Source organism: Delphinapterus leucas, chromosome 1 (assembly GCF_059928025.1).
Source record: "Delphinapterus leucas isolate spDelLeu-1000000601 "Yukka" chromosome 1, BTC_Dleu_Yukka2, whole genome shotgun sequence".
Classification (NCBI taxonomy): Eukaryota; Metazoa; Chordata; class Mammalia; order Artiodactyla; family Monodontidae; genus Delphinapterus; species Delphinapterus leucas.
The window spans coordinates 188,545,065-188,571,842 of NC_143129.1; the positions used below are offsets into that span (position 1 = coordinate 188,545,065).

Here is a 26,778-nt window from a genome sequence, read left to right on the forward strand (position 1 = left end):
CAAACAGTAGTCACAGCTCCACCTCCCCCTCTGTCACCAGGAACACCTGGGACAGGTGTTGGTAAAGGGGGCTGGGCCAGACTTCCAAGACACAGGAACTTGTCTGATGTGAGATGTTCCAGAAACATTAAATAGAGGAAACGCGACTCATTTCAGGAGGCCAGTCCCAACTGGGTTCTACAACCAGGTGAGGGCAGTACGAGAAAAGAAAATTACAGACTCACAACATGTATGCAGAAAGCCTGAGTAAAATATGCCGGCGTCTCAAAAATATTTAGAAAAAACCCACTTGATCCAATGGGACTTGGACCTGATTAAAATGAGAGGACAGTTTAACATCAGAAAATGTGTCCATGTGTTTGGGTGACATGAAAAATCACGATGGTCTTGCTAGAAGTAGAAACAGCATTCGATAAAGTTCAGCTCTCTTTCGGATGTAAGTTCTTGGGAAACTGGGTACAGAAAGGCGCTTTCTTGGCAATGGTCATGTGCTAAGAATGTACTAGTTGAGCGGGGAAAGTGATGGATTCCAGCAAGTGGCCCAGGCCTCCTCGCCCCCCCCACCTGGGCTCCTGCCTCCCCGCCCCCGCGTTGCTGGTATCCTCAGCCCTGATGTGACAGCCTGTATTTCTGGCCGTCCTTCCACAGTAGAACTGGGGGCATGGGCTCGGCTTGCGTCATGCTGGGCCACCTGGACAGGACCTGGGTTGGGCCCTGTAAACTTCGTGGGAAGAATGAACAAATTCCCTTAAAGATGGAGAATCAGATCGTCACTCACTCCTCCTGACCCCAGCAGAGCTTGGAGGACCCCAGGCCATACCATCAGGTGAGCAAAAGAAGTGAGAGGTGTTCAGACCTGCGGGGAAGGGACAGACCAGCCTGTCGCTTTAGGAAAGCTGAGAGGGCCAGAGACAGATTAGCACGATCATAAGAATCTGGCAAAGTGGGCCATAAAATCATATCGATGATAGGAAATGTATAAAACCTATAAAAATCTGTAGTTCTAAAATACTGCCAATGACCCACTAGAAAACAGAATACAGAATAAGATCCTGTTCAACGTGGCAACAAACCCCGGAAATACCGGAATTTATATCGCGAGAAGATGGGTGAAGCCCTTCACAGTTCAGATCTTAAGGGCCAGAAAGTGAGGATGCCGGCCCCGGCCAGCCCTCAAACGGACTTGGTTCCAGTGACGGGGTAGATGGGTGACAACTGGGGGGGGGCGCGGTTTGGGGCCCAATGTCAGGAATGCTGACAACAGAGAGCCGGGAGGAGGTGAGTGGGGTTCACCGAAACCCAAGGGCTCGCAGGGGTGTGGGTGGAGAGGTGGGATCTGCACGTACAAACACTGGTGCACATCGTTGCTCCCAAGGGGCAGAAACGGCGGTCCAAGGGCTCTACGTGAGGCCTGGGAATTGGGGTCCACCAGGCACCGTTGGGTCTCAGGGGCCTGGGGGTCTTTGGTTGCAGTGTAGGCCGAGGGCTGGGCCGCAGTGCCTGTGCCGGCCACCAGGGGCGATAGAGGGCAGCCGGGGCCGGGTTGGAGGGGGGGGTCTCCCAGCAGGAGGGACCCGTCAGGGATGTTCCCTAGTGGTTGGGAGCAGCCAGATGTGCAGAGAGATCCTAAAACTCATGTTGAGTGCGGTGAGAACGAGGTCATGGGAACATGCGCCCTTTATGTAAATTATGTCCCCCGCTCCATAGAGGGGAAACTGATTTACAAGGACATGCAGCACATGGGAGGGGGGCCTCCAGGCCCTGGGGTGATGAGCTCAGCTCGGCCCCTGATGCTCCCCCTACAGAGGGCTGGGGGGCCGTCCAGCTGTGTGACCGCCTACCCCTGGCCTCTGCGCTCCCGCGAGCCACCCCTTGTGCTCCCACCTCTCCAGGGAGGGCGGAGGGTGCCCACTGCCCCTCGGGGCTGGGCACTGAGGTGCCCAGGCAGCTCTGGGGAAGGGGTGCAAGCCCCCACTCCTCACTGCTCCACAGTCATATCCACCCTGGTGCCCCGAGGCGAGAGGCCCCTGTGGAAGGGCCCCAGTGTCGTTCCCACTGGACCCCATCTAGATGTAGGCTTTGCTGGAGTCGGCTGGGGTCCTAGGAAGCCTCAGTGGCCCCCCCGCAAACCCGCTGACCCCACCAGTAGGCAGAGGGCCCTTGGGCCTCTATCTCCCCACTTTGTAACAGGAGGGGCCGGGCTAGGTCCATTCCTGGTGTCGCCCCCTCCACAGGGGAGCAGGTGTGACAGGCTCCTCCATGGGACCCCCTGTTATCTGGAGGGGGGAGTGTCACTAGGCACCAACACCAAGGATGTCTGTGGTCCTAAGAGGAGCAGCTCGGCAAGGAGGCAGGTCAGAGCACCCTCCAGCTGGGGGTGGGGAGGGTCCCGGCTGGCCCTGCCCTGGGAGGGGGTCATGATGATGGGATCATGACACCAGGGCCCGCAGGGCTGGACCCCAAGCTGAGCAGAGAGGCCCCTCGGAGGGGCCCCAGCAGGCACAGGTGCTGGGGGGAGCCTGGGCTTTCCTCTCACTGCCCACAACCCACCCTTCTAGGCCCCTCCAGGCCTCACCGCAGCTGGGGCCCTGTGCTTCCTGATTCTGCTGGGAGGGTTTTTGTTCCGAGCTGGCCTGGTCTGGGCCTCCCCAGGTGGACCCAGCCACCAGCAGCCCCGTCTCCAGTGACAGCCCTTCCCCAGGGTCCCGGGATGTCCTTCCTCCAGGCTAAGCATTCTTAATCTCTGCCTCCGAGGTAGAGGGCCTGCATCCACTTTGCAGAAGGAAACTGAGCTGAGGTCGCTGACCCCAGGTCACTAGAGCAAGGACGTGACCCAGGGCTTTTCCAATTAACTGAAAACGTACCTGGCAACCGAAGGGCGGTGGGCTGGCCTGCCCTCCCCGAGAGTCAGGGGTCAGTGGTGAGAAGGAATAGGCCGGCTGCAGGCAGCTGGGCTTACACACCGATGCTGCCCACCTGCTCCTGCCCAGGGCACGCACACACGTGCACACACACACACCAAACACACACCTGCCCCTCACCCTGGTCACTAGCTTGCCCCACAGCAGCTCCAGGAAAAGAGCAGGACTTAGCTCACAGGTGGGAAAATGCAGGCCCCAGATTTCCACCTGTCCAGGAAGTAGGAGGAGGCTGGGCCTGCTCTCTGGTGACCCCACCCCCCAGATCATGCCTCTTTCACTGAGCCTGGCCCCGCGCCATCCCCCCACCCTGCAGAGCACACGCCCAGGATGTTCCTTCCAGCTGCCCCAGGCCATGGAGGTCACCTTGGACGTTAAAGGGAGGAGCTGCCCCTCCCTTCTGGTGCTGAACCCCTCCACCACCTGGTTCAGTGGGTGGGGCTGGGATAAGCTCCACCCCCACCCAGTCCCTTCCCCCTGGCCCGGCGCACTCTTCCACTTCCTCTTGCAGCCAGCCCCAGGGATGGAAGGGACAGAGGGCTGGGCTCCCCGAGTCACCCAATTCTGGTCAGCGGGTGGGGATCCACACCCCAGCTTTCAAAGGAAGACAGGGCCCCAGCAAATTGTCAGGAGAACGCTGGGAGCCCCACCCCAAGGACAGCACTGCCTGAGCGAGAAGGGCAACGGGCATGGGCGTGGGAATTGGGAGGGCTAGCAGGGGGTTCCTGGGGGAGCAGACCCGTCCTCCTCGCACCTGGCCCAGCAGCGCCCTGCCACCCAGGTGGCCATCACCATCTCCTGGGAAGCAAGACCCTTCTTCCCCAGCTCAGAGGCCAGGCCAGCCTGTCTCTCCCCACCTGCGTGTCCCAGGGGATCCTCGGGGAGCAGACCAGCTAGGAGGTGAGGGATGAGAGGACACTGCAGAGGGGTTCCCACAGCCTCTGCCATGTCCCCGAGTCCCTCAGCCCCACCGGCCAGGCTCAGCCTCAAGGGACTTCATGGGGATGGGCTTGCCCATGACGCTCCAGGTGGACAGATGAGGCAGGCGCAAGGACTAACACAGGGTGACCATGAATGGGGGCCCAGCACAGGTGACCACACAGAAGGGGGGACCAGTCCCGCCCACAGCACGTTGGGAATTTCTCAGGGACTGGTATGGCCTTCACTGGGGCTCACAAATGTGCAAATCCAGGTGTTAAAGAAGTACTTTAATGTCTCAAAGCCACAATTCCAGTGCTGGCTCTGCAGGGTCACCTGCCAGCAGCTGGCCCTCCTCTGGGAACATGGGGCAGGAGGGGTGCAGGAGGGCGAGCCCTCCAGGTCACCCATGCTCTTCTCAGGGCCATCCGCCTCGATCACTCGCCCATGGCATAACTGCCCTGTGGGTGCACAGGGAGCCGGGCGGGGCAGCCAGGAGCTGGGGGACGGCGTGGCCAGCAAGCAGGCCTGGCTGGGCTCCTCCCAGGGACGCAGCCTGGGGTCAGGGCTGGCACGGCTCCTGAGCTTGCCAGGAGGATGCCCCTCCTGAGGGTGTATGGCCTTCCTCCTTGGAAATGTCCGGAGCCTGCGCTGCAGCCCATGGGGCCTTGGGAGGCCAGGGAGCTTTCAGGCCCTGGGAGCAAGCCCACTGCGCTCCCTGGGGATGGACTCCACTTGCTGGAGTGTGGACCAAAGCTGCACGGCCGCAGTCTGGCCTGGCGAGGTGCCGGCAGATCCGGCTACACGTCCGTCTCCACCCGCAGCCGCTCCATCCTGCGCATGTTGCCCTCCACGGCCACGCGGCTGGTGATGCTCCGGGCTAAGTCCTCAGGGAACCAGCCCGTCTCTCCATCCCGCAGCCTCTCGCCATAGAACCATCCTGGACCCAGACCCGGGGCAGGTGAGAGCAGGCTCCTGGGCACCAGGCAGGGGCCCCTGTGTCGGCTCCCCCTCGGAGCTGCTGTTCCAGAAGATGCCAGGGCCAGGCATCCCTTGGAGCAGACCCCCCTCCCCGTCTTGCCCAAGGTCACGTGGGCACCTGGTCTTCCATCAGGTGCTCGGCCCCAACACTGGGCTCAGGGGCTGAGCTCACTCCAACCAGCTTGGTCTGTCCTGTGCAGGTACTTGCAGGGGCCACCCTCCCGCTTAGGATACAGAGTGACCAAGAACCCACTTCTGATCCTGCAACTCGGGGACATTTGAGACGTCCTTGAGGGAGGGTACTGAAGGGGGCCCTGGAATCAGGCCCACTGTGAGTACATGCCTACTTCCGGGGTGGGGGCACTCAGGGCAGCTGCCCATGCCAGTGTGCTCTGGACCCTTGCTGGGGCCCCCAGGCTCTCACGCAACACTAGCCTGCCCGGCCCCTCCCACCTGCCCCACGTGCATCCCCCAGGCCCATCCCCTGTGCTCACCGTCCTCTTGCTCCAGGACCAGGACCACATCTGCCTGCTGCAGTGTGATCTCGTCCGCCTGCTTGGCCAAGTAGGCCTTGGTGATCTCCACCTGGAGCAGGTCTGGCAGGGAGGGCAGGCCTCAGGAGCAGGACTATTCCAGGGAGGGGGTGGGCTCCAGTCCCAACACACCCCCTGTGGCTTGGTCTCGGTGGGGCCCAGGGGCCCCCAGGTGTCCCAGCACACGGTCACGTGGCAGCTTCCCTCCGGCTAAAGCTGGGACCCCTCCAGAGGCTGCAGGACCTGCTGCTCCCACTTTCAGGGCCCAAAGGCCCAGCACCAGCAGAGGGTACACCCAGCTTCTAAGGGGCCAGGTAGGGCCCGAGCCGGGTGACAGCTCTCCAGGCCAGCCCACTCCAGCTCCTTGGCCTCAGTTTCCCCAGCTACTGAGCAGCAGGGAGGATGAGGCCCTGAGACAGCGCTGGGCCTGTGTGTGCAGATGGACACACACGTACCTGGGGCTGGGGCCCCTTACCTGGCAGGTCACCCTGGGGGCAGGCTGTGGGGTGGACAGAGGGCTGGACAGCACTTCTTCCCTTCAGGCCCACCCCCCACCCCAGGGCCGGGAAGGGCTTGTGAGCCCTGCTGCGTTCGGGGGGGGGGTCAGGCGCTTACCTCCTTTGTTAGTGGGGTCTGGCTGCTGCCTCTCCCAGCGCGTGAGTGCTGTGATCCACCGCGCGCGGTCACTCCTGGGGGCAGAGCGCACATGAGCGAGGCCTGAGGCCGATCCTACCAGCTGACAACCTTTGCTTCACACTCCCCACCCAGTGTGGCATGGTGGGAGGGTCGGGGTGTCCCTGAGCCCCCCACAGCCTTCGAGGTGGGAAGGCAGTGGGATGAAGGATTACACTGCCCAGGCACACTTTGGTGAGCCGGCTGGGAGCTGGAGGTGTAAGTGGGTGGCCCCTCTGGTCTCCCTGACCCATTGTGCTGGGGGCCGAGGCGCAGGAAGTCACAGGCTCGGGAAGGAGCGGCAGGCAGGCCTCCCCCAGGCAGGCTGACCCCGAGTCACATCTGGACAGGGACATGGAGTCGGGCAGCGGCTGCACCCACAGGGCCCAGGCTGCCCTGCTTCCTGGCGCTGGACCCCAAGCGCCCTGCCCCGTCAGTTTGCTGTTAGCAGCGCTCAGCCTCAGCTTCCCACCTGGAAAGGGGGCCGTGCTGGAGGAAGCGTGGAGACCCAGCCAGCACCTTTCTGTGCGCTGGTCCCCCCACCGTCTGCCCTCACTGCCCTGCATGGCCCCCACCCTGTGCTCCAGCCCCACTGTCCTCCTGGCAGGGGCCTCCTGCCTCACGGTCTTTGCACTGCCGTGCCTCTTCCGCAGGCCCCTCCCCAGGGCCCCCACCCAGTGCTCCCTCCCCTGCCTTGTTTCTCCTTAGTCCTCTCCCCTCGGACACACAGGACAGTTCAGCCGCGCACTTTGCAGCTGGCGTGTCCGCCTCCCGGGAGTGTGAACTGCTTGAGAACTAGGCCCTCCCGGAACCCTGGATTAGGCATCCCGCCCCCGCGGAGCCCTCCCATCTTACACTGAGTCGGAGGATAGCAGGATCTTCTCCTGGCGGCCCTCACTGTTGTGCAGCAGGGTCAGCTGGAAGGCGTGTGGTACGAAGGAGCTGCGGTTGCCGCCCCCCGGCAGAGAGGCCTCCGAGGGCTCCATCTTCTGGACCTGGATGTGGTCCAGCTGGGCGTAGTCCTGGACCACGAAGCTGTCCTCACTGTAGGGAGACAGGCGGTCGGCCAGATGCTGCAGAGGTCTGTGGGCAGCCCGAGGGCCAGCCAGCCGGAAGGATGCTCTCGAGAGCTGGCCCCAGCCCACCTCCCCGGCTCCAAGGCCACGGCTGCTGCCTGCTCCCCGTCGCAAGGCCATGCAGCCTGGCGACCACGGGCGGGGCCCACCTCTTCTTCTTGGTGACCACGAGGACGTCGTTGAACAGGAACAGGTAGCATGTCGGTCGGCTAGAGAGTTTTCGGAAAAGCCCGGTTTCTTCCACCACGAAGAGCTCCCCGCGCTTCAGCAGCCAGCGGGAAGCAGAGATCAGCGGGAGGGACTGGGGGCAGAGCGGGGACAGGGGTGAGTCCCGGGGCGGGTGGCAGGGATGTGCAGCCATGGGGACTGAGTCCTGCCTCTGGGAACGGGGTGACCAGGCCTCCCTGGGCTGCACCGAGGAAGGGAGTGTGACTGTCCAGGCCTCAGACAAAGGGCTGTTCAGGCCGCGGACGGGAGCTCAGGGGGCGGCTGCTCTGTGCCTGGCCCAGGCCCAGACCTTGCGCAGCAACCTAGGACAGAACTGCCCTGCTTCCAGCCAGGCCCAGGGGCCCACAGGGCACCTACCGAGGGCTCCCCTCAAACCAGGGGACGAAGGCTGCTCTGGGGAAGCCTCCTGGCCCACCTCACACCAAGCAGGGGGCTCGGATCGGCTGCTTCTACGCAGGCTGTGAGGAACCCCTGATCTGCGGGGCCACCTCTGGCATCCAGGGGCCTTTGCTGCAAACGGAGCTCCCTCCCCTTCCGCGGCCCAGAGAACAGGCCCGGCTAAGGCAGACACCCCTGCCTCCGCCACATGGGTCCCATGTCGCCATGGCCGGTGCTCAGACAGCCTTCCGCCAGCAAGGCTGGCGCGCTGGCCTGTCAAGCCGGAAGGGGAGGGGCAGGCAGGGCAGGCTTGGTGGGGACGGAGCCAGGAGGCCCTGCCCACCAGCCTCTGCCCCCCTGACACGCCCCACCGGACACCTCACCCCTCCTGGGGCTCTGAGCCCCCGCACCCCCACCTGGCCCAGCTGCTCTCCTGCCTTCATGCCCTCCAGTTTCGAGACGTGGGGGTAGAGGGGTGAGAGGCCCGCTCAGGGGTCAGCCAGGCCCAGGGTTGGGTCTTTGCTCTGGTCGGGGGCGTATTTCACCCCAAACGTGACATCTGTTGCCCGGCTGAGGAGAGGCTCAAGACCCCGGCCAAGGGTGTGGGCTCAGTGGGTCCGTGGCCGTCATCACCCAAACGCCTCCTCTGTGAAGCCACCCTGACTCACCCCAAGGAGCCTGTGGCCCTTGTCGGAGCCTCTGTGCCCTCCGCCCACGGCACTGGTTCCCATCGGCTCCGGCCTGCCGGGCCGTCTCGGGGGGCTAGAGGTCAGCAGCTCAGCCTGATCGATGATAAGCTGGGGCCGGGCCCACAGAGCTGCCCCGGGGACCCTCGGTCCCCGAGTCTCCTGCCCACCCGCACGCCCACAGGGCTCTGCTGCAGCCAGGCCGTGGGGGGAGGGGAGAGCCAGGGTGGTGGGGTGGGGCAGAGGCTGCCTCCAGGCCCCGATTCCAGAGAGCAGCTCCCACTTCGCCGGACGGCCCGAGTTGCTGCTGGGGCAGCCCCTGGACGGCACAAGGATGGGCTAGTCTGTGGGATGGTGGGGAGCCGTGTGGGCAGAGGTCAGAGGTCTGAGCTCTGCTTGCTTGGGTGGAGTTGTAGGCTGCCTAGACCCCCGCCCCCAGGACCAACAGACCCATCCTGGCCCCAGCAGGAAGCCTGAGCTGGCCCTGAGGTCGTCCAGCCCCCGCTCCCAGCACAGCTGACGAGGAGCCTGGGCCCAGGCTGAGCCCTGCCACTGGGCCTGCCACTGGCTCCCCGTCACCGGCCCCGTGGCCTGCCCCCTGCCGCTGCAGACCCACCGCAGGCAAGGGGGCGGTGGAGCTGAGACCTGAGGCCAAGGAGCACGCTCTCAGGTGGGAAGAGGCCTGGAGAGGTCGAGGCGGAGGCCCAGCCCTGGGCTTCACCGGCGGGGGGCAGGGGGTCACCCCCAGAGGCCTCCCTCCAGCCTGCACACTGGGGGGCGGTGACCCCTGACCGCACACAGAGCCGGGCCTGGGGACAGGTCAGGGGCCGGTGGGGCCCGCCTACCTTGACCTTACTGAAGTCCAGTTGTGTGTGCAGCGTGTACATCTGCTCCATGCGCTCCATCCGGTGGGCCCCCTCGTTGCACTGCTTCACCAGCTACAGGGCGCACACGTGAGAGCAAGTGCTGAGGGCCGGCCCACAGCCTGGCGCCAGACCCCGCGCCCGCCCCGTCCAGCCTAGCCTGGCCCCCCGCGGCAGCGGCCCTCACGGCTGTCCTGGTCCCTGCCCCGCCCCGGGCTCAGCGACTGTGTGAGCGGCCCTCTCTCTGGGCCTCAGTTTCCCCACCGGCACCATGAGGAGCTTGCGAGGGACCGTCTGGAGACCCTCTCTGCCCCGCCTTCAGGGTCTCTGCCAACGGGTGGGCGTGGGGACAGAGCTCGGGGCTGGGCTGGGGCTGGGCGCCGCCTCCCCTACCCTGGACCCCTCACCTTGCTGATGGCCTTGAGTGCACGGCTGGCGGCCTTGTATCTCTCGGGGTGGCCCTGAGTCTTGAGGCAGAGTGTCTGCAGGAAGAGACCAGACGTGAGAAGCCACATGCAGCCTTCTGCACCCCGGCTCAGGGGCCTGCCTGGGGCAGGGGCTCCCCTACCAACGCCAGACCCCGGGGGGCACCCAGGCCCCACCCCTTCAGTTCTTGGCTGTGGTGCTCCAGCCTGGGAGACCCCTGAAGCCTCTATTTCTCCACTTCCCCGAGGGCCCGGAGGGTCTGATATCCTGTCTGCCTGGGATGCTGACCCTCTCTGCACGGGCCACATGCTGCCTCTCAGAGCTCAGCTGGGCTCCTGCCACGTGCGGGCTCTTGTGTGCACGTGTGTGTACGTGTACCTTTCACCCCACAAGGCCCGCTGCCCCATGAGCTGGCATCTCAGAGCACAAGCCACTCCAGGAAGCCCCTCGGAGCTCCTCTGTCCACAAAACGGGGACGGTGACGGTGCCTGCGTCACCCCAGGCCCACGCCCAGGACAACTGGCCGAGGGTAGGGGAAAGCAGCAACCCTGACTGATGCTCGGCAGGGGTCTGGGCGACACCAGATCAGACTCAGGACACGAACGAACCCCGTAACCATCAAGCAGATGAACAAAACCCAGCAAGTGCTGGAGCAGCTCCCGGCAGAGGGAGCTCCACGGGCGGCGCTGCTCACAGCGGCCATGGTCACTGTGGCCGTTAAAGCCGTCCTGTAATTGTCCTCATAACCATACACAACAGATGGAGCGGGGGGAGGTCAGGAGGGAGCAATGCTCTCTCCGCCTGCAGATGGACCCCGGGCCACCTCCCTGTGCACTCACGTCCGTCAGGAGGGGCAGCCGGGTCACCCTCTGCATGGGCAGGATCAGGAAGGAGATCATGGGCAGACCCCCGCACGCGGGCCGTTGCTCGATCTCCCTCAGGGCCTCTCGGAAGGCAGCGCTGCTGCTTCTGCAACAGAGAAAGGGGTTCTCAGCTGCAGCGGGAGGCGAGGCCAGTCCATCAGGAGAAATCGGGCGGAAGCTGCAGAAGCCGGGCTGCGAGCAGCAACATGCCCCGCGGCAAGGGGCCGGAGCCTCCCGAGGCCACCCACCCCCCCCCTGCCGGCCCCGTCCCGGGCCCGGGGCCGGCTCACGTCAGCTGCTGCAGGGCGCGCTGCTGGTAGACCTCGTTGGAGCAGTAGGAGACGTAGGGGTGGAAGTGCCGCTCGGCGTGCTCCTCCAGGATGTCACTGACGTCCTCCACGCACACCTGCGCCCTATGCCGCTTCTCCAGGTCCTCGAAGAACCTGTGGGAGCGACGGTGAGGCCCAAGGGCTGCCGGTCTGTCCATGGCCCTGCGCGTGTGAGCGCACACACGCACACACGCGCACACGCACAGAGCAAGGCTCCCAGATGCACCCACACCAGGTGCTGGGTGGGTCAGCTGCTAGGGCCCCCCCGGGAAAACCCCAGGACAGATCAGCTCCTTAAACCTGAAATAACTGGGCACATACCCATGGCCAAATCCAAGGCCACTTCCTGCTAGAGTCTCGCAGACTCTAGCCAGCATCGTGGGGAACAGACGGTAGGACAAAAAATTGCCACTTTGACTGGATTCCCTGGGACTTGGGTCAGAATTGCCCGGAGCCGCCTGGAGCCCCGGCTGCCTCTGCCCGGCGCAAGGCAGGGGCAGGGGTTCTGCTCCTTGCAGGTGATTGGGGTCTGACACCTGATCGTCTCCCATATGCCTCACCCCAGTCTGCAAGGGGGCAGGAATGGGACCCACCCCCTCAGGTTAGGGAGGGGACGCTGAGGCTCAGGGCGACGCCACAGGGTGTTATGGGGTCGCCTAGGGTGCAGGGCAGTGAGGGGCTGGACCCACACAGGTGCTACCTGGACCTCGCCCTCCATGGGAGTAAACACACACACACGCACGCACACACACACACTTGCTGCCACACACGCACGCACATGAACACACACACACACACACAGAGGCCCTGGCAGGCCTGCAGCTACACACCCGGCCCCTCCTCCACCTTCTGGCCCTGCAACCAGAGCCCTGGGCCAGGCACCAAACACCTCAGCCCGGAACACGACCCGGGGCTGCAACTCAAGGCCGCCTCCAGCCTGCTCCGTCCCGCGGGCACCTCACGCCTCGTCACTGGCCCTCTGTGCTTGCACGTCCCCAGGGCCAGCTCTTGGTGGCTGCGGGCCCCGTAAGGTTCTCGTGCTCCCTGCCCCCCAGGGCTGTTCCAGGCCGTCCATCCACACTCGCAGACCGGGGTCACCCAGAGCCCCAGCCTCCCCGCCCTCGAGAGCCTGCGCCATCGGGTGCTGGGCCGACGGGCTGGGCCCGGGCCTGACCTCTGGCTGGCGCTCAGCACGTCCGTGATGTTGGAGAAGAGGTGGTGGTGCTCTGTCTGGGTCATGGTCGCCCGCAGCTCCCGGGACTGCAGGAACTCGGCCACCAGGATGCCGAGGCTGTGCTGGTACGAGAACTCTGATGTGAGGATCTCGAAGATGGCCTGGGGCGAGAGCAGAGCGGACGTTGGGGCAGCTGCGCCCGCCAGGCCCTGCCTGGAGCTGCCCTGCCACACACGGGGCCTGGCCCTGGGTGCGCGGGTGACCAGTGCTCAGGCCGCGGGGATATGATTGGGGGGCAGGGGGCAGGTTGGGACTTGGGCCCCCTGGACAGGACGCAGGCTGGGGCCGTCAGCGCGGCCGTGGGGACGTGAGCCCAAGTCCTGGGCTTGCACTCTGGCTCGGCCACTGATGAGCTGTGGCGCTGGCAAGGGCTCCCACCCTCGCCCGGAAAGTGGGTAACGGTAGCCCCCCCAGCCCCCACCCCAGCCAGGGCATCAGCCATCGCCGGGTACCGGGAGGCAGCCAGTGGGCCAGTGGGCAATGTCGCCAGGGCTGTGGTCCCCACGCCCCCCACTGGCGTGTCAGAAGCAGGGCCATGCCCCCAGCCCACCCCTCACCTCCTGCCTCTCGTGCTCCTCGGCGGGCAGCTTGTCCAGGATGCCCGACTCCACCACCTGAGGACGGCACGGGCTCGAGTCACGGGAAGCTCATCCTGCCACCGGGCCAGAGCCAGCACGGAGCCAGAGACGCCGGGCTGGCCGGGCAGAGCTGCACCTCGTGGGACACCTGGGACCGCCGAGCTGGCCTGTCCCTGCTCGGTCCCCTCACCCAGGTCTCTCTTCTCCAAGGACACCTCCCCCCTCAGAGGGGCCCTGGGGCAGCCGAGGAAGGGCATGGGTGTCCGGAGGGAAAGGCCTCTCCAGGGGTGGGACCGGGGCTCTGTCCCACAGAGCTGCCGGGGGCTGGGAGGTAGTGGAGAGACTCAGAAGCACCTGGGAAAGCTGAGGGGCGTGCTGAGCACAGGGCCACGACTCAGGCACACTTGGGCCAGGTGAGCGAGCACCCTGCCCAGAGGTAGGGGTGACACTGTTCCAGCATGGCGCACTGCCCCGCTCTCCACCCCTCAGGTCCCCTGGCCCCCGGCTGCCCCAGCTGGAGCGTGGCTCACTCGGCCACAGTATGCCCGCCGAGTGCCTGCAGAGCCTGCCGGGGGCGACCCTCTGTAGGACCAGGGCCACCCGATTCGTGCTCCCCTCCCCAGCGGGCTGGGCGGAGGCTGCCAGCAGCGCCTGAGCTGGGAAGGTAAATCCTACGCGTCCTCGGACCCAGAGGCTTGGCCGAGACACCTGAGCTCAGGTGACGGAAGCAGAACCTCCGGCAGCGTTTCTAGGATAAACTGTCCTGGATCCCACCCCTGACCCGGGAGGTCGCGCACACGCACCTCCAGGCACACAGCTGGCACCTGGCGGGTGGGAACACACGTGCACTTCCGGAACTTTTCGTGTGCCTGCCCTAACCCCCTGCCCCGTCTTGGGCCCTCCCTGGCCCGCGGCCCCATGGCATGCAGCGTCCTGGATCTCGCTGGGTGGTCACGGTGCCTCGGCCCCTCTCCTGCCCCACGGGATGCAAATGAGGAGGCCTGTTGTACCGCAGACAGAAGGAACAGCCAGATGCCCCTCCCTGCTGCCCACCGCGCCCACAGCCCGCACTGCAGCTCCGTCCCTCGGCTCCCAGGGGACGGGGTCAGGAGTCTGTCTGCGCCACGGCCAGCTGCGCCCTCCTGGGGTAGCGAGAGCTGCCTCCCTGGGTACCTGCTTGGAGCACCGGCGCCTCTGTCCCAGCCACGCTCTCCACTGAGAACCCACAGCCCTGCAGGGCAGGGACCAGCCCCATTTTCAGACGTGGAAGGTGAGGGGGCGCGTGGCAGTGGCACGCAGCTTCGGCCAGGCCTCTCCCCTCCCCTCTGGCCTCCTCATTTGGACCCTCCTGGCACTTTCTGGGCACAGCGCCCTGGGAGGAGGTCCCCTGTGCCCCCAGGTCCCTACAGGTCAGCCTGAGCAGGGAGCTCAGGGAGGGTGAGGGGCTCACCCGTGGGACGACCGTCACATACACACAGATGACACGCCCCAACCCCTCTCCCCACCGCAGCGACCACCCCCACGGGGCCCCGCAGGGCAGGGCAGCTCTGAGACACCAGGAAGATCTCCCTGCCAGCTAGGCACAGACAGGCGTTTCCAGGAGGCCGCACCCCTCACCGGGAGGACCACCCACGGGGTCGGGAGAAGGGCCCCTCCCCGCCACCCCGGCCCCACCTCTGGGAGCTGGCTCCAGGTGACCTGGGGGGGCCGGTAGCTCTTGACCACGATGCGGTCATCCGCCTTTTGGGTTTCCTCAGGGCTGGAGGACTCATCGAGTAAGTCATCGTCGGACTCGTGGATGGTGTTCAGGCCTCGCTCCCGGATCTCCTGGTAGAACCGGGGATCTGGGGAGAGGGGGTGTGCGTCACCTGCAGGCCTGGGGGCTCTGAGCGGTCCTGGCCCCCCGGGAACCCACACGCTGAGTCCTCCCCGAGGAGGCCCTGAGAGCGTCAGGTGGTACAGGGCCCCCCAGAGCAGGCTTCCCTCGGGCCGGCTGGCTCCCGTGGCTGAGCTGGCCGAGCCTAGGGCAGGGGTGGCATCCCGTGCAGAATGTGGCACCTTCAGACCAGGACTGAGCCAACACATCAGAGAGGGGCACGGGCCAAACTGCACGGCCTTGGGGAGGGGGACTGGGCAGCGGCTGTCCCCAGGTCGGCCAAGGGCGCTGGAGGCCGCCTCCTGAGAGCCCCCCAGCCCAAGGTGAGGTTTCCCGCTCTCCGGCTCTGCAGTGGCCACGCGCTCAGCAGCCCCGCCGGGCGGGTGCGCGGCTCGGGACGGCTCTGAGGCAGCCCTTCCTTGCAGCTCCCTCCCGCCCTGGCTCCGAGACCTGGGGCATCACTGCTGCTGTCCTGGGGGACGAGGCCCAATCCTGAGGCCTCCCCATGCCTGGACCTGTGGCTGTCCACAGAGGTTGGGGCTGGCAGGGAGGGGGCCCTTTCTGGCTGGGGCCCCTTACACCCGCTGGCTGCTGCATCCAGGCTGGGCGGGCACCTACCCGCCAACCCCCGTAGGGCACTGCTGGCGTCCACCCCTCGGCAGGCTGAAGGCACTGCTCCGGGCCCTGCTGCAGCCCAGATGTCACCCATGGCCCCTGAGCCTTTAACACTGGGTCCCTGTGGCCTGTGTCTCTGCACCCCAGGCCCAGGGCCCTCTGCCTGGCCTTGGTCCCACCGGCAGGGCCTGGCGCACACAGCGTGCTTGACAAACATCTGCTGAGGGACAGTGTGGAGGCTCTGTCTGCCCGCTGCCCCTGCGAGAGCACGGAGTCCAAGGGAACTTTCTAGGCCCATCAGAGCTGCAGGGTCAGACGGGCCACCAGGCCCTCCAGTCCCCAGAGGGGACCCATCCAGCACGTAGTTCTCCGTCTCCCCCAGGATGCCCGAGTGAGACCAGCCTCCCCAGGGCCCAGCCCGGCCGCAGTGCCGCCCGACGGCGCCCCTTGGCCACACTCACCGTCCTTGAAGGAGCCCTTGTGTGCACGTTTCCGCCCCAGCGTCTTCTGTGCAGAGAGACCCAGAGACACGGGCAGTCAGCAGGGAGGAGGGGTGGCGGGCAGCAGTCCCTGCACCTGGGCCCAGAGACCAGACCCTCCACATGTGACGCCACGCCCAACACGAGGGGCCTCTGCTGCGCATGCAGAAGGCGCTTAATAAATGTTGGCTCCACAAGGAGGCGGGGCCACCAGGCAGAGGCCAGGGCAGGTAGGACGGGGTGGGATGGGGCTCAGAGCAGGCAGGGCAGGTGACCAAGGGCTGGGCAGGCCCAGGAGGGCTGCTGAGAGGAGATGGTCAGGAAGGTGGGCCTGGGGGGAAGCCGAGGCAGCACAGGTGTGGCTGGGAGATGGCCTAGAAGGGACACTGGGGTGGGAGCCAGGGCCGCACGGGGGCCCCACGAGTCCGGGACCTGGGGTGGCAGGAAGAGCAGAGCCTGGCAGGTTGGCGTCCAGCTCCAGCACAGGCCCGGGGTCCCAGCAGCTGCTGGTGGGGCTGCAGGGGTGAATTGGGGGCGGGCAGGGCTCTCAGGGCCCCATACCCTGGTCCTTCCAGTTGCCACTAAGAGCCCGCTTCCTTGGCTGGGACACCATTTCCCCTGACCCACAGGTGCACGGGTTCCAGGAAAGCGGGAGCTGGTTTCTCGAAATAAGTTGGAGCCTGAAACTCCCCGTGCTGGTCTGGAACGTGTGGTGCTCCCAGGCGCACCCGGCTCTCCCTGCTGCCCGCCCGGCACCCCCCAGCGCCCCCACCCCTTCCACCTCCAGGCCCGGGCACCCGCTGTCTCCGCAGCCCGTCCTCCACCTGGCTCCCATCCTGTGTCCACGCCTCTACTTTAACCCTCTCTTTTCCGGGACTCCTGACCACCCCCCCCCCCACCGCCCCGGCCCTGAGCTCCTGAGGAGCCCCACCACCCTGGGAGCTCTCCTGGGGCCTCTGCTCACTGGGTGCGTGAGGCCTCGGGAAACGCTGGCTGGCTACATGAATCAAGCATGAATGAACAATAGACCCTGCAGGCCTGGCCCTGGGTGGGCGTGGAGGTGTCGGGGTCCAGGCTTTCTGGCGTGCACGGCAGGGGCTGTGCCCTGCCTCGCAGGCCAGGGGTGTCTCTAGCCCAAGGACAGCGGTCCTCCCTGCCCTGCCCCTCTGCACGCTGGGTCACCAGCATTCTGACAGGTGGTCTGGGCTTCTCCCCAGATCAGGGCCAGGGCTCATGGTCTGGGCAGAAGCCCGTGGTGGAGGAGGCCACCGGGACGGTGCCTGTGGGCACAGAGAGCCCTGAGCCGGCAGTCAGGCAGGGCAGGGAGGGAGAGCGTGCAGGGCAGCATCCGATTTCTGAGCTGCCACAAGCCCTCCTGAGTCCCCGACGGGCGCCACTCGGGCAGACAGACCCCAGGCCAGTCCATGCTGCAAAGCCATGACTGAAATCTGTCCTTCAGATGGGCTGGCTCCCCCTCCGTGCTCAGAGCGACTTGGAGAGAAGGGCTGGTTCCTCCCCGGGCTCCGCTCCCCGCTGTGGCTGAGAGCCGGGGTCCTGGCTAACACCTTCGGTCTTCCTGAGCCTCAGCTGCCTCATCTATAAAATGGGGACATTCACACTCTGCTCACGGCCTGGCTGTAGAGCTCAACTGGAATAAACCCTCCCAGGAGCCTGCAAAAGGTGCGCGGCTGCATGATGATGTGAAGGTGTGTTCGGGCCCCTTCCCTGCCCACAAGCTCCCGAGGCCCCTTGAGGCACGGCCCCCGCCCCGTTGCCCAGGCAGATGAGCCCCCTACCTTATTTTTGGCCGTGGACCGAGCAGGAGGCTGGCTGGGCTCCTCGGCCAGAGCCGGGATCTTGGGGCTGAGCTGGACGGGGCCGCCCTCGCCGCCGGGGGTCCCCAGCCCCTTCATGGCCGCCCGGTAGGATTGGTTCCTCAGATTTCGTCTCAGCATCCCCCCAGGACCCGTGTCCACGTCCATGTCATCCAGGGAGAAGCTGGGGGCCGGGAGGAGCCGGGGGTCCCGCCGGGCAGCCTCTTTGCTGAGCATGGCTGCCCCAAAGCTCTGATGGCGGGCTGGGGTCTTAGCCTTGCTGGACACAGCCAGGCTCCGGGGGATCAGCTGCTGAGTGCCCATCTTGAGGGCTGCCGGGCTCTGCGTGCTCAGGACGATGGTCCTGAGCTCCTGGGCCTCAGGGGACGGCGACGGGGGCACCGGGGCGTCGGGCTGGAAGGCGGCATTGCTCCTGCTTTGCAGGGAGCCCCGGACCATCGGGAGCCCGGACGCTGGGTTTCCCTCGGTGTCGAGATGCAGCTCCGAGTGGAAGCGGTATTCCAGGAGCTTCTCCTCCAAGGAGCTGTCCGAGTGCTGCTGGGACATGCTGAGTGGCCGCGGTGACCTGGGGGAAAGGACAGAGGTGAGGGCAGCCCTGCTGCAGCCGGAGCCCGAGGTATGGCTGAAAGGATGCGGTGCTCAAAGGCTGGCTTCGCAGCCAGAAGCTGAGCTGCTACACCCTGTGCCTCACTTTAAAAATATGTAAAATGGGTACAATAATAAGTACCCAGCTTCCTGAGGATGCTGGGAAAGGTGCGGAGCTCATACATGTAGTGCTTAAACAGGGACCTGGCCGCCGAGGGGCTATGGTGTCACCGGTGCCGAATAGAAGGTTATCTGTGAGCCTCAAGAGGAGCGGCTGAAGGTTTAGAAGTTCATACGATGCAAACATAACATGGAGAGAACTCACTCTTTTCATTCTTTCCCATTTACTTTTAATAAGAACGAGAATAGCCACACTCATATGCTTCTTATAAATGCAGAACGTCTGAACGTTAAAATTACAAGAGCCGGGTAAGGGTGGAAGCCTTTTTCAGATGGAGAACTAAGATTCTAAGTCACCCGCCCAGGTGGTCCCGCTGGGAGGGAACCTCAGCTCAGAGCTACACCATGGCATCCCGTGCCACTTCCCCTGTGGACCTGGGGAGGACCGCTGACCCAGGAGTTTATCCAGCAGCTCTGTGGTGGGGGGAGGGCATGCCCTGCTCTCTCCCACCTGGGTGCACGCAGCCGGAGGGGCCAGGCCTGGGATGGTGGGCGCCACCAGGGACCCACTGTCTGTCCCTGGACCCACCCGGCGGGTTCCAGCCTGAGCACACCTCACACACACACACACCTTGGGTCCGGGTGCTTGCCCCTGGAGGTTCTGAGCTTCAGCCCAGGAATCCCTCTGACAGGAGGCTGGGAAGGTCTGGCCACATGGGGTGGCCTAAATCACGGCACAGTGGGAGCAACTCAGGGGCCCCCAGAGGCCTGGCCCTCCGCCCTGCTCTGCTGCCCCAGCTCCCAGATTCTCCGGCTAAAAGCATCCCAGGAAGGTGTGAGCAGCTCAGCCTCCCGGGCTGCAGGGAGGGGCTGCCGCTGGAGCCCTGGCCACGCCCACAGCAGGAGGATGGCCCACGCATTCCTGGGGCATTCTGAGTCCCCAGGCCTCCCCGGGCACTGGCAGCCGTGGGTGGGTCTGCACCTTCCTGGGTCACCCTCCCTGTGTTAACTTGGCTGCACCATACCCAGGCGTGGCCGAGAAATGGGTTTCTTACAGGTTTCCATCTATGCAGGCCAAGCAAATGCACCCCAGTGGGCATCCAGGAGACGTCCAGCTCCTGAATCCTTTTATCTAGCCACCGTGTATTTCCCACGGGGGTGGTTTACATTGTATAACACGGAGACTGTGGTGCCCGTGACCCCTGCCCGCCCCATCCCCTCATTCTTCCTCCTTCCTCTCCCTCCTCCCCGTCTCAGGCCCCAGGCCTGAGTCCCCTCCTCTGAGCCCAGGCCCCAGACCCAGCCAGTGGCACACGTCCTCTCCCAGGAGAGGGCAAAGGCTCTTCCGGAGCCAGAAGGTGCCAGACGGAGCCTGTCAGGCCAGCCCTTGCTGGGTGTGATCTCGGTTCCAAACAAGGCAGCCGCACCCACAGGCCTGGGGCGCCACCAGCCCGGGACCCAGGCCTGAAGGGGAGGGGCACTGTGCCAGGGGCGTGGGCCACTGCCCTGCTCTTGCATGAGCTCCAGGACCCGGGCCCGGCTGGAGCCGACTCCTGGGGTTGCAGCAGTCGCAGGACCCCTGTCTTCTTCCTCCCGCTGCTTAGCTGATCACAGAGCTACCTGGGCATAGGTTCGAAGGTCAAACAGCACGGAGAGGAGAGACTTATCATCCAAGATAGGCGTCCCCTCCTCCGCGCCACCCTGTCCCCCACAAACCACCACTCCTGGCTTTTCAGCGTTCCCCCAATTTCTAAACAAGCCCCACTTGCTATTTTGAGATCTCCTAGCCTGGAGCATCACTCACCCTCCCCTGGCTGTGTGAATGAGGCTCCGCCCAGCGGCTCAGCCATGCCCCGTGGGTGTTTGTGTTAGCCTGGCCGCGTTAATAATTCTCTCTTGTTTACTGCCTGGCTTTCTTCCTGTTAATTCCCCCCCCCCCCCCCCCCCCGTGCATTCCAGCGTCCCTGCCCTGGGCATCTGGATCGTGTGCTCCACAGGGTCCAAGCATCAGTCCTCTCTCCCCAGGCCCTCCCTTCCCGGCTCTCAGGGCAGGAGCTCGGCCCCCTGACCCCCACCTGGCATCCTGGCCCTCCCTTTCCTTCCTCTCCCCCCACTGAGCTGGGGCCCAGTCCCTGGCACCTTCCCAAGGCAGCGTCAAGGGAGGGAGACCTCTGAAAGTGTCTTCTTTATGCCTTTAGAGTTCCACTGGAGATTATTTTCTTCCAGAATGGAGAAGCCTTCTTCCCTCGCCTTCCTGCTTTCACTGCCAACGAGACATCGACGCCGGTCTGACTTCACCTCCTTGGTCACGACAGGAGGCTCTCTTTCCCCCTGCTCCGCTTTACCACCTATGGGGACAGGCACGGCGACGGATCCACGTTCACTCCCTGAGCCACAGGCTTGTGCGTCCTTCCCACCTGTTTTAGGTTCGTGCATTTTCCAGTGCTATTTCTTTGATAAATTCTCCCACCTCCATTTGCTCTGGTCTCTTTCTGGAACAGCCTTTAGTGAGAACCCCCCATTTCCGACCTCTTCTCTCCTTCTCCTTCATCTCTTGTTCCCCTTTGTGGGAGACTCCCACCTTTCCACCACACAATCGTTGTCTTCCTGGTCCCACAAAGATCTCTCTCTCGCTCTTTATGCAGAGCAGTCTGTTCTTGTTTCGCGGATGCCACATCCTCTTTCAATGTCCCAGTCAGCTGTCGGCTCCCATTTAGGAGACAGGCATGTTCTGGTGGGAGACCTGTGTGCCCTGTGAGCGCACACACGTGAGCACACGTGTGAGCGCACACACGTGAGCACATGCTTCTGCCCGGCAGGCTCTTTGGGACTCCCCACAGGGTCCATGTCTGGAGGCTTCTCCTCCAGCCAACTGGCCCTAAGAGCATCCCTTTCAGCATCCCCCCCGGATGCTGGCCCTTGCCTGGTGTCCTGCAGCCAGTGCAGGGGAGGGCCGAGAGCACAGTCGCAATGGCGGCCATGTTCTGTGGGCAGCAATGCCACCGAGAGAGAGAGACCAGACACCCGGCAGTGACCACTCGAGCCACAGAGGCAGGTCTGCTCCCCAGCAAAGGCAGCCCTGGGAAGCTCCCCCACCGATGCCCACGGCAGCAAGGGCCGCGTGCTGTCCGTATGTCCCTCTGTCTCTCTGACGAGTCTGTGTGTCCTTCAGGAGCAGGGATGATTTCCTGTTTACGTCCCCACAAACAGTTGGGCTCAATTCGCAAACTGATGTGTGAATGCTGATATCGTGGGCACCTGCCTGGCTCTGCTCTCCCTGGAACCGTGTCTTCCTGAAGAGGCCTGGGTGTTCCATGTGGAGAACTATAGCCCACTTGGTACTTTGCTTCAGGTGTGCCGAATCCACCAGGGCAGCTCCACAGGAGCTTCTAGACCCATCTGTGCCCCCTCCTGGGTGACGCCCTGCTGTTTCTGCTCAGGGTGGGCTGGGGAGGGCCCCTTACGGCTGAGCCCTGGGAACCACAGCTTCTCCCTTTGCCACTAAGCAGCCCTTCCCGGTGTCCCCAGCACATGTGCAGGGGTGGGCAAGGGACAGGCGGGGCTTGGGTGGGAGGAGCGGGGGCTGGGAGTCCACAGGTGGAGGTGGGGGAGGTCTCTGGCAACCTCAGGTGACCCGACACAGCCTGTCTGGTCCTACGTTGCACTTGGCCCTGCCCTGGCTCTGCATTTCACGATGGCCTGGCCCAGAGGGCCCCTTGCAGCCCAGCACCCCTGGAGCCCTCGTTTTTCCTGACAGATGGGCTTCCCAGGACCCCGGCAGGCTCAGCACCGTCCCTCCTGCTGCCCTGAAGAACACAGCCCTCCTGGCCTGGGCCTGGGGCTCTGGTCGCAGCAGCTCTCACAGCCACCAGGACCCAAACCGCACCGAGTATGGGACCTGCCACCCCTTGGGTGACGTCACCACAACACCTCCATCCGTGGGACGTCTGTCCCTCTAGGTCCAGCTGACGGGACCCTGCCTGGTGAGGCTCGGCCTCCCTGGCACCGTGCACAAGACCCCATCTTTGCTCAGACAAACTTGACCCACGATGATGGCCTTGTGTTCGGGTAATTCTGCCCGGCCAGGTTCCAGACCTGGAGTCACATGGAATGTGGGGCAGGATTTGGCTTCATAAACCATGCAGCACGTAGCAAACACTTCTGTCTGTAGGGTGGCCGGAGCAGCTGGGGGCTCTCAACCAGAGCAGCTTGGCCCCCGGGGGGACACTTTGCCAAGTCCGGAGACATTCTGGGTGGTCACAGCTGGGGCTGAGCTACCAGCCTCTTGTGGGCAGAGCCCAGGGACACTGCTCAATACCCTACAGGGCCCAGGACCACCCACGACAAGGAATCATCCGGAACAAATGTCTGCAGTGCTGAGGTAGAGAAACCTCGGTTCAGCTAACTGGAGATTCACCCGCCTCCCTAGAGGTTGGGAAGACCCGCCTGGCCGTCCTCAGTCCCAGACACAGCCTGGCAGTGGGAGGGGCAGTGGCAGGCCTTGTGCTCCTCCCACCCCAAGCAAAAGCCTCCTGCTGTCTCCTTCCTATGATGCCTCCGGGCACCGGCAGGCTCAGCCCGCAGTGCCCACCCAGACAGGCCCACCCGTGGCTCCCACTCCCGGCTCTGAATCCAGCCGCCCCATAAACCCAGCCCCCGTGCCAGCCTTGGCTGGCACACAGTGTTTCCCCAGAGGAGCTCCGGATAAGAAATCAGAGCCCTGACTCCGCCAGGTAGCCTGGACAGGTGACCCACGGGTGTCCTCTAAACACCTTCTCTCCTTGTGTGTCTAGCCCCTCAGGGATCTTCTGGACGGCAGGCATTTCCCTGCTCTGCTAGGTGAGGAAACCAGGAGCAGAGGGAATGTGACCTGCTGAGGTCAGGCTGCCGGTCAGCGGAGAGCTGGGCAAGGAGCCAGGCGCTGTCCTGACCCAGATCACTGACCCAGTGGGCCAGCTGGGTGAGTGGCGACTCTCACTGGAAATAAAGATGCTGGTACAGGCGGCCGGTCGCCCGAGAGCGACAACGGCCACAGGCGAAAGAGAGGGGCAGCTGAGATCCATTCAGAAACTGAAACTAGAATTCCAGGACCCAGCCGCGGGGAGTGGCCATGCCCATCGGGTCACGCACAGACTGGCATCTCAGGGGCCCCGCTGGCAAGCCACGTCACGCCACCTCACTCTGCACCTGGTTTCCTCTCGTGTAGGTGAAGAGCGTCTCCCGTGTAGGGTGAGAGACACCCCCTGTGCCAAGCCCCTGGGGAACCAGAGCCCTTGTGGAACAGAGATGCCCCTGCCCTGCACAGATTCCTCCCCTGCAGGTGCCCAGGTAGGAGGGGGAGGGGCCTCCGCCAGCTCACTCCCCCCTGCCAGGAGAGCTTGGGAAAGCCCTGGGCAGTGCCCGTGATGTGATGCTGGCTTCTGCGGCCCATGGGCATCGGCAGGGCGGTAACCAGAAGAGGATCCAGCTGCAGCTGAGTCAGCACCCTCTAACTGCTCCCATTTCACGGAGCAGGAAACTGAGGCCCAGAGGGCTTAAGTAACAGGTTACACAGAGCCGGGGTTTGGACCTGGGGTCCCCGCCCTTAAGCACTAGGCAGCAGGGGTGCAGGGTAGACTGGTTGGCCTGACAAGCACCCACTGAGCCGCCACCAGGAGGTGCAGACTGTTCACCTCCAGGTCAGATGCAGAGCTCCCGGCCGCCCCCCCCACCGCGTGCCCGCTGCTGGGCTGAGGTCCACACAAATCTCAAAAAGATCCTTGCTTCCCGGATGCAGAAACGGAGGGTGGGTAGCTAAGCCAGGTGTCCTGGCAGTGAGCGGGACCCACAGCTTTGGGAGCCGAGCCCCGCCCTCCTCCCTTCCCCCTCCCTCTTAGCGGGATGGGATGCACACCAGGACCCGTCCCTGCCGCCGAGTCTGCCTACCAGAGTGGGGGAGGAGTTTGTTCCCAGTTTGATGTGGGAAGGGGGGTCCTCATTCTTGGGGCCGATACTCCTGGTGCCAAAGCAGGTTTGGGCAGCAGATTCTCCGGAGTTGCTGGGAGGGTCGTTCCGTGCGCACCCTGCCCCGCCTTTTCAAAGGTCCTGGGGCTCCCTAGGGTAATCTCAGCCCTGATGCCCCAGTGGGAGCTCTGGCTGCGAGTCCCGTCCAGGGCAAGGGAGTGTCCCCTAGGGCTCAAAGGAGGGGAGGAGCAGGGAGCTGGGACGCCCGAAGCCCAGGGGAACGGGGTGGGGGGGGTCAGAGGTCAGGGGCTCTAGGTCCAGCCAGGCTCTGTCCCCTCCCACAGCCCCCGCTGGGCAGCCACCGCGGAGGCCGGCAGCCGCAGAGTGACGCGGCCCCCGGGGCAGGGCTTGCGGGAAAAGCGAAGGGGAGGAAGTGCGCCCTCGGCCTTGCCAGCCCCCTCCCCAAGGCTCATCCCCACCACCTCGCTCACCCGTCCCTTCCCAGGCCCACCTGTCTCCCAGGCTCACCTGTTCCCCCGTCACCTGTCCCCCAGGCTTACCTGCGCCGTGGGGCGGAGGACGGAGCTACGAGCTCGGCGGCCGACGGGGGCCGGGCCACCTCCAGGCTCTGCAGGCCCCGAGCTCCGTCCCGGCCGCTCGGTCCCTCCCTGTCCCCGCCCCCCCACTTCCTGTGCGGCCCTGCAGGAGGCGGCAGCGCTCCGGCCCCACCAGGTGGGCGGCCAGGTGGGCAGGGCGCGCGCCAGGCGGCTCTCGCTCCGAGTGCCGGGCGGGAGGGGCCGGCGGGGCGCGCCCCAGGTACCTGGCTGCGCAGCCTGCGTCACTGTCCCCACCTGGCCAGCCGGCGCCCACGTGACCTGCAGCCGAGCTGCCTCGGCCTCCGAGTCCCGATAGGAGTCGCCCTTCTGGGACCGCCCTCCGCCCTTCGCCCTCCACGCCCACCGCCTCGGGCCTGGCGTCGCCTGCCAGGGTGACGCCAGGGCTACCCGGCTTCACCCCTCTGCGACCCTGCATTTCTCCTTACGGGCCCGGCTCTGCTGCCCCCTCCTCCAGGAAGCCCTCCAAGAAGCCGACCAGCCCAGCGGGGAATCGGAGGTTTGCAAGGCCTCCACTGCTGCAGAAATGGCCCCACCTTTGCAGAATGGCGGCCAGAGGGCAGCCCAGGAGCTCTCGGAGAACTCTGGCTGCCTTCAAGGTGTTTGGTTTGTTTCCATCACCCCCATTTTACAGATGAGGTTCCTGAGGCCTGGAAAGTAAGGCGCTTGCCAGCCGGCACAAAACTGAGTCTGGACTCCAAGCCTGCCCTTTCCAGGCCTTGTTTAGGGTGGGTCCCCTGGGCAGAGGCTGCAACAGCCCCCCAGCTGGGGTTTCAGGAATCAGCCTTCCTGGCGCTGCAGGAGATGCTGTGGGCGGGGACAGGCGGGTTTCCACTCTGAGCTTGGGCTGACCTGCCAGTCAGCCAGGCAGGGAACCCCTCTGCCATCCCACTTGCCCTATGTCACCCACCACCCCAAATCCCAGCTCACACCAGCCCAGGGTGGCAACAGTGGAGCCGGCTCTCAGCACACTCAGGGACTGCCCGTTACTTCCTCCATCAAGGGCAGAGGACTCAACTTCCCCGTGTGGCCCACCCCATTGCCCACACTCTGCCTGTGCAGCCCCCAACTTCCCAGCATTCCCTTCTCTGCAGGGGGAGAAGGCAGCCCAACCCAGGAGACCTGCAGCACCACCTCCCTGTGCGAGGAGCATCCTTCCTGCCCCACGGAGCCAGGTGATGAGCTTTGGCCCAGGAACCTGGAGCAGAAACTTTTAGAGCCATTGCCTGTGCCTGCTGGGTCCCCCGGCCTTTGCTTCTGCCAGGAGAGGATCTCCAGCCCCAGAATGAGGAGCCGAGTGGAGCAGAGCCACTGCCACTGTTGGAAGCTCCTGACACGGGGGGCGTGTTTGTTACAGCAGCACAACCTGCTGGAAGCTGGCTGATGTTGATGCCGTCATCTGGGGCCAGCCCAAGGTTCATCTCCAGCAAGCCTCCTCCTCCTCCCTGCTTTCCTCCTACTTTACTCTTAGGTATTTATTGATCAGCTACTGTATGCTGACTACTGCTCAGGGCATCAGAGATACAGCCTTGAGCAAAAGTGCCATGATCTCTGTCCTCATGGAGCTCACTGTGGGGAAAGACAGACAAATGTAAAATGACAGCCACTCGGGGTTCCAGCAAAGACACAGTGATCAGATCTGGTGGAAAGACCCCTCTGGTAGTTGAGGAGAGTGGAGGGTGGAGGGGCCAAGACAGATACCCTGCCCCCCAACCCAGACCAAGGAAGCTGATATCGTGCTTCTGCTTGAATACTTCCAGGACGGGGAGCTCACTACCTATCAGGACCAGTTATTACATCGTCCCTGGTTATCATGTTCTTTAGTCATTCTTTTTAAAATTTATTTTATTTATTTATTTTTGGCTGTGTTGGGTCTTCGTTGCTGAGCGCAGGCTTTCTCTAGTTGCAGCAAGCGGGGGCTATTCTTCATTGCACTGTGTGTGCTTCTCATGCAGTGGCTTCTCTTGCTGCGGGGCACAGGCTCTAGGCGCGTGGCTTCAGTAGTTGTGGCACACGGGCTCAGTAGTT

General features: G+C 64.3%; 1 protein-coding gene across 1 annotated transcript; it reads right to left on the bottom strand.

Annotated features, from left to right (window-relative positions):
- Nucleotides 1–3,914: 3,914 nt before the first annotated feature.
- On the bottom strand, nt 3,915–24,790 carry ARHGEF16 (Rho guanine nucleotide exchange factor 16). The gene is made up of 15 exons (XM_089901898.1): nt 24,119–24,790; nt 17,450–18,053; nt 15,636–15,681; nt 14,358–14,527; nt 12,663–12,719; nt 12,046–12,206; nt 10,833–10,985; nt 10,519–10,648; nt 9,661–9,735; nt 9,236–9,328; nt 7,248–7,399; nt 6,878–7,066; nt 5,966–6,039; nt 5,312–5,413; nt 3,915–4,776 (listed from the first exon to the last, which is right to left on the bottom strand). Exons 1-15 carry the CDS (start codon nt 24,169–24,171, stop codon nt 4,637–4,639), a joined length of 2,199 nt encoding a protein of 732 aa, XP_089758024.1. The 5' UTR covers nt 24,172–24,790; the 3' UTR covers nt 3,915–4,636.
- Nucleotides 24,791–26,778: the final 1,988 nt, after the last annotated feature.

What these genes read in the sequence shown, in the direction of transcription:
- ARHGEF16 (XM_089901898.1), bottom strand. Translation starts at nt 24,171, where the DNA reads ATGAGGACCCCCCTTCCCACATCAAACTGGGAACAAACTCCTCCCCCA. An exon ending in GGTCCACGGCCAAAAATAAG is followed by an intron (nt 15,682 to 17,449) that starts GTAGGGGGCTCA and finishes CTCTCTGCACAG; the next exon opens with AAGACGCTGGGGCGGAAACG. An exon ending in CCTGGAGCCAGCTCCCAGAG is followed by an intron (nt 12,720 to 14,357) that starts GTGGGGCCGGGG and finishes TGCCGTCCTCAG; the next exon opens with GTGGTGGAGTCGGGCATCCT.